Genomic DNA, 12,829 nt, shown 5'->3' with positions numbered 1-12,829 from the left:
ACAGTTTTAAAAAGCATATTTTCTCCATTGTACATAACATTTTAGTGTTATACAAGCATTTGCTTTAAATGGCCACATGTGAACACACGGTCAACACAAAGACAGTGAAATCAATTGATTGGAAGGTGAAGCTTCATAAATGTTCCTATTCCTGGGCAAGGGTGATGTGAACCTGATTCAGTAATATCTGAAATGCAGACATACACCCTTTAAAGAGGGCTCACTTTAAGCCAAAACTGCTCCCATATATTATTGGCCTGAATCTACACAACAAATCACACTCTACATGAAAGCTCCATAAGAGCAAAACACATCCATTGAATTATGCTTAAAAACAATCCCTTGGATAATGAAGGAATGTAGTGCTGGTTCATCTTTTTCTTATGGCTGGCAAAACCAGTACAAACACAAAAATCAACACTTTAAAAAACAAATAGAAACAGCCAGAAAACAGAAAGACTTGGATTAAGCTACACATTAGTTGTTGAGTCCACCATTAAATAATCACAAAGTCATATCTTATTAGGTTTTGCATCTCGGACATCATTTTCTGTCTATCGTGAGTGTTTTTGGCACAATATGTGGCTGAAATACTTGTAGTATATGTGCTTTGCATTAAATAAGCAATTCAAAACACTACTTGGGTCGCTGTAAATTGTGCTGATATGAGGAACCGGCAAAACGCAAACCACCAACTACTGTGTAATGTCTGCAAACCAGAAAACTGTTTTTCATATTTACATCTACAATAACTTCATATCACTATTCAGCAGAATATTTTTTTTCTTGGGTATGTTTCCATAAAGCATCTTCACCCCATCTTAGGGAACGTCGCACCTGAGTTTCCTTTAGCACATACTTCAGAATCAGAGACAGCATTCAAGCTTGTCCAGTCAAAGGAAATGACGGCAAAAAAAAAGAGAGAAAAGAGTACGAAGATTTTTCTTCTTGACCCGGAATATAACGGCCTCGAGAGCAGCAGCGTGGTCACATAACATATCTGCAACACTGACCTCTGAAATTAAGATTTTACAAGAACAAAAGGTCTCCACCGCTCCACAAGCCACACGCACGCACGCACACACACACACACACACACACACACACACACACACAACTCCTGCAGCAATTCTCTATTCTTTGCTTTTTTTGGATCATTAGATGCCAGTTTTTATGCTGCACATCACACCACGCTCAGTTAGATTTCCTCGCCCCATATATCCGACTGTGTGCGTGATGGTGGGCAAAGGGCAAATATTGCCTCCTTAAAATGAAAAAGACCCACCGTGAAACAACAGAACACCGTTTGGTCCCTTTCATGATAGTTTTGTGGCTCAATTAAGCTTCTGCTGCAGAGCAAATATCAATGGCTAGTCTTGATGTTTTAAGATCATCCTTTAACACAATCTGACACAGAAACAGGCCATTGTTTAATCTGAAAAATGTAGTACAAATTTCAATAGCTCATATACCTGTGCGAGTGTTATTATAAGGATATTACTTATAGTGTGACTGGTGCTGTGGCATGAAATAAAAGAAGACCTTTTGAGAAACAGAAGAGTGTTGACAGCTATGTTAGGTAGAGCCGCGCTGCTCCAGCTTGAGGATGCAGAGGGAATCCCCGGTTTGTGCACACACACACACACACACACACACACACACACACACACACACACACACACACAGGTTTTCAGTCAGTATGAAGTCCATTAGAACCACCATGTGCTCCTACAGGGCATTGTTCTCCGGGGAGAAGAGAGCTTCCAGGCCCAATGCTTCACTGCTCTGTACGTCTTTGTCCGGCTTCGGCTTTTTAAAGAGCGATGGAAGATTCCGGATATGAACTTCCTTCCTGAACTGCTGGCACAGAGCTTTCTGTTGGCCGGGGACAGAGAGAGGAGAGGTTAAACACGGCTATCTGAGATACACCAGAAAGAATTTCATTAGATTCTACAGCCTCACTGCGCTGCTGAGCACAGGAGATTTACAGCACAGCCAGAGTCACACTGCTGAGTAATGCCTCGCACTGTTAGGCCCGTCTGTGGTCACCCCTGATGAGCCCTCTACAGTGGGATACAGTAGAGAAGCACTGCTCTCTAGTGGCTGAATGTGGCATTACCCCAACTGTTCCTGCAATGAGCCTCTTGAACTGGTCTTTCCTCTTCTTGTCTCCAAGCTTCTGGGCATTGGGGTCAATGAGCCTGTGGTCATACTGGTCCAGACTCTCCACACTGATGTTTGGGATCTGGGTCATCACCGCTCTCAGCTCTATGTAGCGAGGCCGCTAAGACAGACAGACAGACAGACAGAAAGTTAAAAAGAGAAGGATTTAACTTTAACGTTCCCCAGATTAAACTTTTCATTATACCTCTAGTACTATATGAATTTAACGCAATTAGTTGAGCAACAGAAAATGAATCAAAATCTACTTACTGATAATTGATTCATTGTTATTTTTCATGCAAAAATCCCAAATATTCAATGATTCCAGCTTCCCAAGTATAAGGCTTTTCTGCTTTTCTTTGTCACATACGACAGTAAACTGGTTGATGCACTTTTTTAACTTTTTGCCGTTTGGTTTTTAAGTTGGTTATTTGTGCTTTTATGTGTGAAAAGTTTTATGCTGGACTCCCTCAGAATAGAGATTTAAAATCTAATATAAAGAACAAATAAAGAAACTCAACATCGTTGGGTTTTGGACTGCACATTGAATAAAACTAAGTGACAAAACAGGGCAGGTTAAATGTTCATGAAAATAAGGGTTCGTTGAAGTCGTAGGTGACTTCTTTAACTGATCAAACAAAGGCAGAAATAAAGAGACGACTGCCTTTAGCCTCACCAGGTTTTCATAGATGAGCATTGCCAGCTGAGAGAGGGTGGAGTTGCAGACCTCATGCTGCCCATGAACCTGAAGGCCTCTGAGGACACTGGTGTAGAACCATGTGACCGCCTCAGGAAGAAGATTACCCGCTACGACCTGAAGAGACACAGAGTGAATGTGGGAAAAAAAATCTTTGAGAGAAATATGTGGCAAGATACTTTTCACAGCCTCCTTATGAGTCGCAGGCGATGAGCGAGTACCAACTGAAACATTTAACCAACTAAAAAAGCCTGACAGGCAAAAAGAGTGCATTAACAGGAGAGAGGTGGTAAAGGTTTAAAGGAAAATACATGACGGGTATTTCCTCTGTATCCAAAGCCGAAGTAGCTTATTCCTCCAATGTTTGTTCTATAGGTCTGAACTATTTGAATATCTACTTTTGCGCATTATGTTCATGACACTGTGTCCTACCTGGCTGCGTGCGCCGCAGCACTGTGCAGCGCGCCGCTTTGAGCTGAACTTTTGTCGGACACCAATTTCCTATTTATCCCTGTCGCTCTCTTGGAAAGCACTGCATCGGACGAGGAACGGATGATTGGTGAAGTTGAAATGAGGAGTTCTTTATAAGATACCTCCTCATTTCACTACAAAATCCTTATCGAGGTCTCAGTCTCTCTCTCTCTGCCATCAGTGTGGTTTTTGTTGAATTATTCCTCGTTGAGCTTGACTTAATGTGACATTTCATTTTCAATTAATGAAAGGGACGTTACGGTATGAGACTCCCTTCATGCTGGAGCAAGGCAGACAGCCACAGTAGTGCTTTTTATCATAATGTAATATTCATTTTCATTTCTTTACTATTGGAATATATATATATATATATATATATATATATATATATATATATATATATATATATATATATATTCGGATTTAGAATATTCATTGACAGCCCTAATATACTTGTGCACAGCTTTGAAATATTTACATCTTCAGTTCTTTCCATGGAATTTGTGAAAATGATCAAAAATATAGAATATGGCCAGCCTTATCCCTCAAAAGGAAAGTGTGACATGAAAGGATATAAAAAATTAAAAAAGAATTCAGGGCTTGTATTGGACATTTGTTACATTCAGTGCACTACCTGCCGCAGAAGTGTCCAGCAGACCATTGAAGCAGTGCGGTGACAGTTAGTGGTGTCCTTCCATGACAGAGAGGTGAAGGAGAGGGTCAACAGGGTCATGTAGATGTTCTGCAAAAAGAGAGACATGAAGTTTAGATACAGCATTCAATGAGTGGCCATGCCCCCTTTAGGATGTTATGAGTCTTGGGCTGACCTCGTGTTTCAGCAGGCATTTTCCCAGCTCAGTCAGCTCCTCTGTGGGCTGGGCAGGAGACGCCGCCTGCACTGAATCCATCATGTCTTCCTCTACGAGAGAATATATTATCAGACGCTTTGTCAGAATCAAAAAACACAACAGTCTTCGTGTCTTGTTTTGCTTTGTCGTTAGGATTGTGGGTATTTGTTTTGCTTCTGTCTGGCCAGCTGAGCGGTATCACACTCTTCAGTGACATCACAGCACAGACGGACGAGGACAACTCATGAAGAAGAAAACCAGAAGAACAGCTTTTAAGAAGCACGTGAATTTGACTCTTACCGTCCATTTCCTCCTTATTTGCAGCTGGTTCAGGCAGCTTTTTGGAAATACAGCTCACAGCTAGAAGACAAGAACGAAGAGAAGTATTATGGCCCCACAATAACTCAACTCCCCAATTTACAGTCAGTCTTAGAGTAAAAGCTGATCAGGCAGTTGTCTGCCATTTGCTGAGAATCCCATTATATTTTGGTACATTCTCAATAACAACATCAAGAATCACCCTCGAAGCCCAAAGCCTTGACTATTTCACTTTAGGAGTGCACAGTGGAGCTCAATGATCACGCAAGTGGGTTGTTCGTCACCCAAGGCAAATCCTATTGGTCCATCACGTCTCTTATCGTCTCAGCGATATACAGGAATTACAGCTGATATTTGCACTTTGCTGATGCGTTCTGAAACCGTTCTCCGCTTGTGTAGCAGGCACAAACCAAACCTCCCCACACGAGTAAAGTGCATAAGCAGCATTCAGGAAGAAGCCCCGAGCTTCACTTAATGCTCCGCTTTACAGCGGGTTTAGACAGGGACATTATAGAGCTATAAAACAAGAGTAACACCATTGCGATAAAAAAAAATATATATTGGTACTTTAACAATAAATATTTTATTTTTATTGAATACTTATGCCAACAAATGCAAAGTGTCTGGCACATAGAACAAACTGCAATGCTAGTTAAGACTTCTCTTTTAATTCTTAAACCAATAAATCAAGTGTGCATGTATCTGATGTTTAACCAGGCCTTTATATGTTGTTACTACAGATGTGGAAACCTACCGAGGAGATCCAGGACCTCCCTGCTGAGCAGGCGAACCAGCTGCTCCTCCAGCATCTCCTGTGTCACCTGGCTCTCCTGACACAGCACCTCCTCCTCCTCCTCCTCACCACTTAAAAAAAAAACACAACAAACGGGTTACCAGTAAGTCCACACAACCAGTTTGAGAGTCAAATAATTAAATATACAGTATTATGCAATAGAGACTTTCGAGTGATTTGAGAAGAGCTCTCATCGGTTTGAACTGCATAAAGAGTCAAAAGAACTGTGTTTCATAGATATTTTACATTCTAATGTTCGGTTGTTCTCCAGCTAAACAAAAGACCAGCGTTTTAGTGTGAAATGTGATTTATATTTCAGGCATTCATGTCTAACTTGAGTGTTCAATTAATATGTTTAACAACCGTCTGAGGACCTAAGTGAAATACGGTTCTTCTTGTAAAGTACATCATTTCCAAATTCCTGATATATAAACAAAAACACTTACAGACAGAAACATTACATCACAACTTACTTGACAGAGCTCCTCTGGTTGATGAGCTGCCACTTGACATTGAGCCTCTGTAATATGAAACAGAAGTAAGGCCAAGAGAAGATAATGAGTGAATAAAACGTATATAGAGATGAAGTGTTACAGAAGGGGAAGTGTGGACATCTGACCTGCTGCATGTAGGCGAACAGAGGTCCTAGCAGGGGGCAGATCAGAGTGTTGTAGTACTCCTGAGGACACGATAGCACCAACTGCCTCAGGAACACCCGTACGCTTGTTAAGGAAATGCCATGTCAACATGAAGCAATAGCTCAGCTCTGTTCTTGTAGAGAAGTATACATTTAGAATGAGTGTAAGACAAAGATCTTTTACACCTCGTTTATCAAACCACTGAAATAGAAAAAAAAAAAAAAAAAGGTAAAACAAATGAGGATATGAATCATAGGGCGAAGTCTGTGGTCAGGCACACGGTCGAGGGAGACAAAAGCAGAACCGGCTATTTCTTCACTCAACCTCTCAATGGTGAAGAATTCCTGCTGCAAGGACAGACCTGCATTCCCCAGGACATGGAAGCTACAGAGGTAAAGAAAGCGGAATTTAATCTGCACCTGCATGTGAGCTATAAACAATACAGAGGAGAAGTTTGGGGAAAAGCCTCACCAGTTGTCATACAGTGTGGATAGAAATCCCTGCATCCGCTCCGGGCTGGTTCTATACACAGGAGAGTCATAAATATCCAGAGGATGCTGAGAGAGACCTGGAGAAGAGAAAGCCCATATAAAGAGGGTTTAACCACAGGCTTTTCAGATGATGGCTCACTAATGGGCCAAAAACACATGTGGAGAAATATCCTCTTACCAAGAACCACATTTCTCTCTGCAACCATCACTTCATGGGCCCTGGAGAAAGTCTCACTCAGACGAGCCATGTTCTCTGGCATGAACAGACAGTTGTTAGTCCTGCAGCGAGGAGCAAAGAAAGGAGACAGATCAGTATAATAGCAGGAAGTATTTTCAGACACTATTAGACTTACTCAGGACCCTTAGAAGTCCCACCTAGAAGTCAAGGTTAATGCGTTTGTTCACACATTGGGGATAATATGATCCTCGGGTTCTTGTTAGTTCAACACAGTTCTCCACATGGCTGAACACGAGGTTCAGTGCCCTCCGACAGGCGTACCTGATTAGAGCCAGCAGGTTGGGCAGCAAGACCAGAAACTGGGCAGTGAAGGGGTTTCTGTAGATGGGAGCTCCAGCAGCGGTGTAGCCCATCACAAAGCCACCGGCCTTGGCTTCCTCCAGGTCTGCAGGCCAGCGTGCCCGCTTCACCACCCCCAACATGGCATACAAGCAGAAACCCAGCTAGAGGAAGGTAAAAAAAAGAAGAGATCATGAGTAATATGGGGTTCAGTATCTTGCCAAAGGACACTTTGACATGTAGACTGGAGGAGCCGGGGACCAAACCGCTGAACTAAGTGCTGATTTTAGTTTTTTTCCCCCCAACTGCAGTGTCTTATACATTAGTGTGACGTAAGCAGGTCTACATTGATCTACAACCAGAAGCCCAGTGACAGAAATACTGCAGTCCTTAGAGTTCACATACTACACACTTACCCGGCCCCTATTAAGACCCGCTGTGTCTGCATCTGGACTTTGCTCATTGATCACCTGATCGGCACCCACAAAGGACAGGAACACAGCCGGGTCACACAGCACCCTGAAGCACAAATAGTCACAAGTCAATGATCTGCCATTACACCGAAACACGTCATGTACGATGTGAACAGAAATAGAGAGAAATCAAACGCACCGCCTCATCTCATCCGAGGTCCATTCTGCCACCACTGAAGCCATCAGTTCATCTAGAAAAGCCTTCTGCTTTGCAAAGTCTTTGAACTGGTTACTGATGAGCACCAGAGCTTCCATCAGCGAACATTTCTCCATGTGAGTGAGCGTGGCGTCGCTCGAGAACAACTTCTTAACATGGTTGTAAAACAAGTCAAAACAAGGCTGGAGAGGAAAAAATAAAATGACGTCAAAGTCACAAACGTCTACTCGTGTCTTTTCATCAGCACGCTGTACTTCAGCTGTACCAACTGAAAGCAATTATAATCTGTCATTCTACACTACATGGGATAAATTGACATTTACCAGGATGTATTGTGGGTAATCCCGGCATATTTTGATGATGGAGGAACAGGCGTGCCTCCTCACGTTCTTTACAGCTCGGGTCCGAGGTGCCTGAAGACGTCAGTTGGAAATTATATTTTTCGGTCTTGGACAAAAAGGATGAGGAGAAGTACCAATATGTGGTTCTCTGAAGGCAACTCACCTTACTTTCCTGACCAACCTCAAATGTTATGGCACTAAACAGCTGTAGGGACAAAAGAATAAAATACCGTGAGACCAAAGTTCATGATAAATACTTGTCATGCAGGCACAGAAACATATTAAATGCAAAATGATGTGACCAGGGGAACGGACGAGCTGCAAAGAGAAGTCAAATTTCACACACTGTTCCGTCCAACAATCACAAGACAACACTTGATATATACACTATCCATTTCCTTATACAATAATAACACATGTATGGTAGATAATACATAATATGTAGTGACCAATGACCACTATGCTGACCTTGTAGAGAATCTGTGGCAGGAAGTGCAGCCTTTGTTTAACAAACGGGAAGAGGGCAGAGATGTTGGTGAGCACGCAGGACGAGATCAGCGGGTCTTTGGTGTTGTAGTTCAGCACGGCCTGCAGCAGCTCCATGCTCTGATCTATCGGTAACTTCTAACATAGTGAGAGGCAGAAGAAGGGAGGGGGGGGGGGGGGGAGAACCTTCACATCATTACAATCAACTTCATTTTGTCTCACACTGTCTTGTTCTGTTAAATAAAGTTGTTCCTGTTACCTCCTCCTCCAGATTTTTGAAAATCTGTGCGACCACACACTCCATTAAGACGGTCATCGCATCCCACTGGACCACTGACGGAGACAAGAGTGAGCACAGGCCCTCAGCAGCTAGTGACGGGCGGAGAGAGACGATACAGTAAGTACATTTGCTGCATGTAAGAATTCATGATCATCAACATGTATATGAAACTAGTAAAACAAAAGTCCTTCAATTGAATGGTCAGAAAAGTTCAAAAACATTGAACCAAATGAGTCTGTTGTACCCGAGTGGTCGAGGGGGGGATTGCTCTAGTAAATTTAACCACGGGGGACTTTGTAAGCCCGAATTTAGATCCATAATGCTGCATATTTTACATGTTAAATTAACCAAACCCACCACTACACATAGTTTAAAAAACGAGGAGAAACGCTTACATGTTGTAGCCCCGGTGTCAATCGGGCTGGCGATCTGATACTGTAGCCATTCTGCTGCTATCTGGAAAGCCTCCAGGGGGACGATGCGACATGCAATCCGCACGACCTCTCCCTGCTGCGCTCGAAAAGCTGTGGAGTATGAACACGCACTGTGAAAAACACCACAGGATCAAATAAAGAGCACTGCTCTGAATTGAGGTAAAGCTGAATCCATAATACTTACAATTAAAGAACGAGTTGAAATCCTCATCACTGTCAAAGTCCACACGGGAGTACTCGCAACTTGGGTTGTCGTTTCTAGATGGAAATCCCGTCTGGAGAGAAAAGACGAAACCGTTACACCCATTTGGCTTCCGTGTACAGTGGGAATGGAAGCACCGACATCAGTGTCTCACCTTCACTAGGTTGGTCATCGACGCTCTGAGGTATTTGACGGCCATCTCAACAACAACCGGGTCCTTCGACAGAGTCTCGTGTCTGAACAAAGCTCCCCAAGTGGCCAGAGTGGATGACTTTAAAAACTGCAGGACAAATCACAAGAGGAGAGTTCAAACACAGCGGGAAAAAAAAAATCACGTTCTACTGATTTAAATGCAGTGATTGTCTTCTCACCTGACTGGAATGTGTAGTGAAGGCTAGAAACGCTTCTGTGTATTTGCTGAGATTTGCAGGTACCTCGACCTCTACGTCTGAACCCTGCGGAGAGAACATGACATTTAAACAAAAGAGCATAAACTGTTAACACACGCTCTTTTTGTGATTTTACATAATGTGTGTGTGGACGAAAGCCCAGATAAAAGACCATGCGTGTGGCCAAATGAACACAAACTCACCACTAATGAGCAGAGTTGGCCTCCCAGAGCACACAGGACCTGACACAGCCTCTTCAGGAAGATGTACCGCCGCTCCACCACCTCCACGGCTCTAAAGTCATACACACAGGACTATGAGTCACAGCTACATGCACTGAATGAACTTACCATGTGTTTTTATTTACAGTGAGCCAGGTGTGTCACGTTACTTACTGTGACTCAGCGGACTTCTTACATATAGCCAGTCCATCGGCTGACCTGTAACCAGACGGACACAAACCATTCAATAACTGGGACGATAGGATGTTGAACCGTGTGAAGAGAAATGATGGAGAAGCAGTTGTACTCACTGGGCTGCAGACAGGATGTAGTGAATGGCCACGTCATCAAACAGCAGCATGAATGGCTTCCTATCCTCCAGCTTTCCCTGTGGCAGAATGACACAATTCATTAAACACGTCTAATTATTGTTGTTAGGTGATTGTAAACGTTCTATGCAGTACTGTAGAGTTGAGCCATCTGATCTACGGTAGAGATAAAGCTCATTGTTTGGATTGTCCGTATGTGAAAAACTCTTCCCCACCTCTCAGTTTAGGAGTTATGGGCCAGAAAAAAGGGTGTTATAAATAGCCACATGGCGGCGCTGTTGCTTTCCATGGCCCAACTTTCCAATAAACTCTATTCAAATCTGGTAATCTGGTATTTCTAAGATATCATACAGTAGTAGCTATCAGACAGACAGTAAATGAGACTGAAATAATAATGTATTTGCAGCTAGCATTATGGCAGAACCATAAGGGGGTTTTTAACGGCGTGTTTTTTTCCTTGCGACTCACCTTCCGGCTGATAGCGATGAGCAGACACTCTGCTGCCTCCAGCTGCAGCTCCGGTTCACTCAGCAGCAAACACAACATCTCCAGTAGATGACAGTTTCCGGTGGTGATGTGCACCAGAGACACCCAGTCTATGTAGCCTGCAAGTGTATTCAGCGTAGCCACCGCGACTCGGCAGTGAGCTCTGGCCTGTGCATGGAAAACGAAGGTAAGTAATCAAGTCCATGAGAGGTTCATGTTAGAGCAGTGATGCAGTGACGTCTTTCTCACCTGCAGTTCATGTCCGGGTGACCCGTTCTGGGTAGAAAATAAATAAAAATCGTTTTCATTTTAGCAACATAAATAATGATAAGATCAAGGCTGAGAAGGAAATCGTAACGCTAACTATTTCTGCAAAAGTTAAGACCCCACTGACCAGTTTACGGTAGTCCTTGACATTAACTTGCAGAATGGCCATCATGAAGCTGAAGATGCTTTCCATGTTTTGAGTGAGCGTCTGCTGGATGTCTCTGCGTCGCTGGTTGGGCAACGTCTGGAAGGTGATCACATCCTCCGCCAGCCTCAACAGGATCAACATCACCAGCTCCGTCTGCGCCTCCTAGGAAAGTCAGAAGTGTATTTTTGCTTTTAATTTATTTACTTATATTTTTTTTAAGTATTTTTACTGACAGGATAAAAGGGTTGCATTTTTTTGGGGCAAAAATAATGTGTGCACTGCTAAAATAATCCAGTGGAAAAGATGTTGTTCAGCTTCATAGTTGCTGCACTTATCCCACCATATCTACCAATGGCCAAGTTGACATGATGATGCCACACGAAAATGACTGGTACTTATTTGCATGTGAGTTATAACATAATTGTATTCAAATTGCATGCAAGCTGGCAAAGGATACGACTGATATGCAGTAACAAACTATAGATATTATATAAGTCGCTCACCCCGTGGCTAGTGAGAGCCTCCATCTCTTTCAGCATATCGGGCCAATGTTGAGGCCATTCCCTCTTAATCATTTCCACAGTGATTCGTGACAGCACATCTTTGATGTGGCTCTCCTCCTCCAGGATAGCATGAGTACCCTGAAAAGACCCCAAAACAGGTGTCAGATAAGCATTTACAACCATGACAGTAAGACAGACTGATGTTGTTACTATCACACTCACAGTGGATAACAGCTGCATGGCACACTCCTTCAACTGGACTTTCTCTTGTTGTTGCATGTTGTTCCATCGAAACCTGCAAGAATTGTGTTTGCTTCCTTTCACATATGCATCTTTAATCATGTCATTACTTTGTTGTACTTGGGTTCTATGTGACACTCACTTGATGACGTGCTCCAGGATTTGCAAACCAAAGTGTCTCACCACAGCTGGCTGGGCTTTGTCGGCTAATTGTAAGCCACATGGGACACAGAAGGAGCTCGTCTCTTTAAACTCCTCACAGAACTGTTGGTGGACAAAAATAAAGCCTGTTATTTTTCACCCGGCACCTAGTTTAATAAACAACATTTCAGCAGGTTTATTGATATTGATTAACGTGTTATTACTGTACACGTGTAATGCGTCCGTGCACCGTTTCTATGAATGAATGAATGGACGTGAGTCGACAGTGTTGTGGTGATAATCATGGCACAAGTTAGCATCTGGCCAGCATCATTGGAGATGTAGCTAACGTTAACAAACGTGCACGGGTGTCATGTTTATGAACTACCCGCAATAAGAACAACAACAAATGTGTATTCCGCTACGCAGACACACAATTCTACTTTTACAACAGCTACAATAGATGACAAGCTCAGCTAGCTAGCAGCTAGCTAGCGACCTATAACGATGCTACCTTTAGGGCCTCCAGTCGGTAGATTTGTCCCGTTTCTGCGTCCATCATCACGTTCACAGCTTTGATGAGCTGCTCGCACATGGCGGCCACCTGCTGAGCCATGACTCCAGGTTGTATCTTAAGGCAAAAGCGACGAGCTCTCCTATGCAAAACACCTGCACGACAGCGAGCTGCGTGCGCTCAGGGAGGTTACCAACGTGCACAAAATGTGCTGCCTGCCTGCGCGTTTGAACATGTGGCTTGCCGTTGAATGGAATTTCTGGGAGTTGTAGTCGACATTTT

The 12,829-nt window shown here is 43.2% G+C and overlaps 1 protein-coding gene across 1 annotated transcript; it reads right to left on the bottom strand.

The window, feature by feature from the left end:
- On the bottom strand, positions 1–12,649 carry xpo5 (exportin 5; the record flags this gene model as incomplete). Its single annotated transcript, XM_079168656.1, has 33 exons — positions 1–1,875; positions 2,120–2,284; positions 2,840–2,977; positions 3,966–4,073; positions 4,159–4,250; positions 4,480–4,539; positions 5,252–5,361; positions 5,764–5,810; positions 5,910–6,012; positions 6,181–6,312; positions 6,400–6,496; positions 6,598–6,698; positions 6,919–7,100; positions 7,353–7,455; positions 7,549–7,748; positions 7,890–7,979; positions 8,071–8,112; positions 8,376–8,531; positions 8,653–8,762; positions 9,069–9,197; positions 9,292–9,382; positions 9,464–9,589; positions 9,681–9,764; positions 9,902–9,992; positions 10,094–10,138; positions 10,231–10,307; positions 10,717–10,902; positions 10,984–11,010; positions 11,129–11,311; positions 11,653–11,790; positions 11,875–11,947; positions 12,035–12,156; positions 12,548–12,649. The coding sequence occupies 33 exons, from the start codon at positions 12,647–12,649 to the stop codon at positions 1,729–1,731; spliced, it is 3,657 nt and encodes a 1,218-aa protein (XP_079024782.1). The 3' UTR covers positions 1–1,728.
- Positions 12,650–12,829: the final 180 nt, after the last annotated feature.

This window comes from Pholis gunnellus (assembly GCF_910591455.1).
Source record: "Pholis gunnellus genome assembly, chromosome: 11".
NCBI classification, from domain to species: Eukaryota; Metazoa; Chordata; class Actinopteri; order Perciformes; family Pholidae; genus Pholis; species Pholis gunnellus.
Note: the sequence above shows the minus strand (reverse complement) of the source record. Positions and strands in the feature narration are given on the sequence as shown.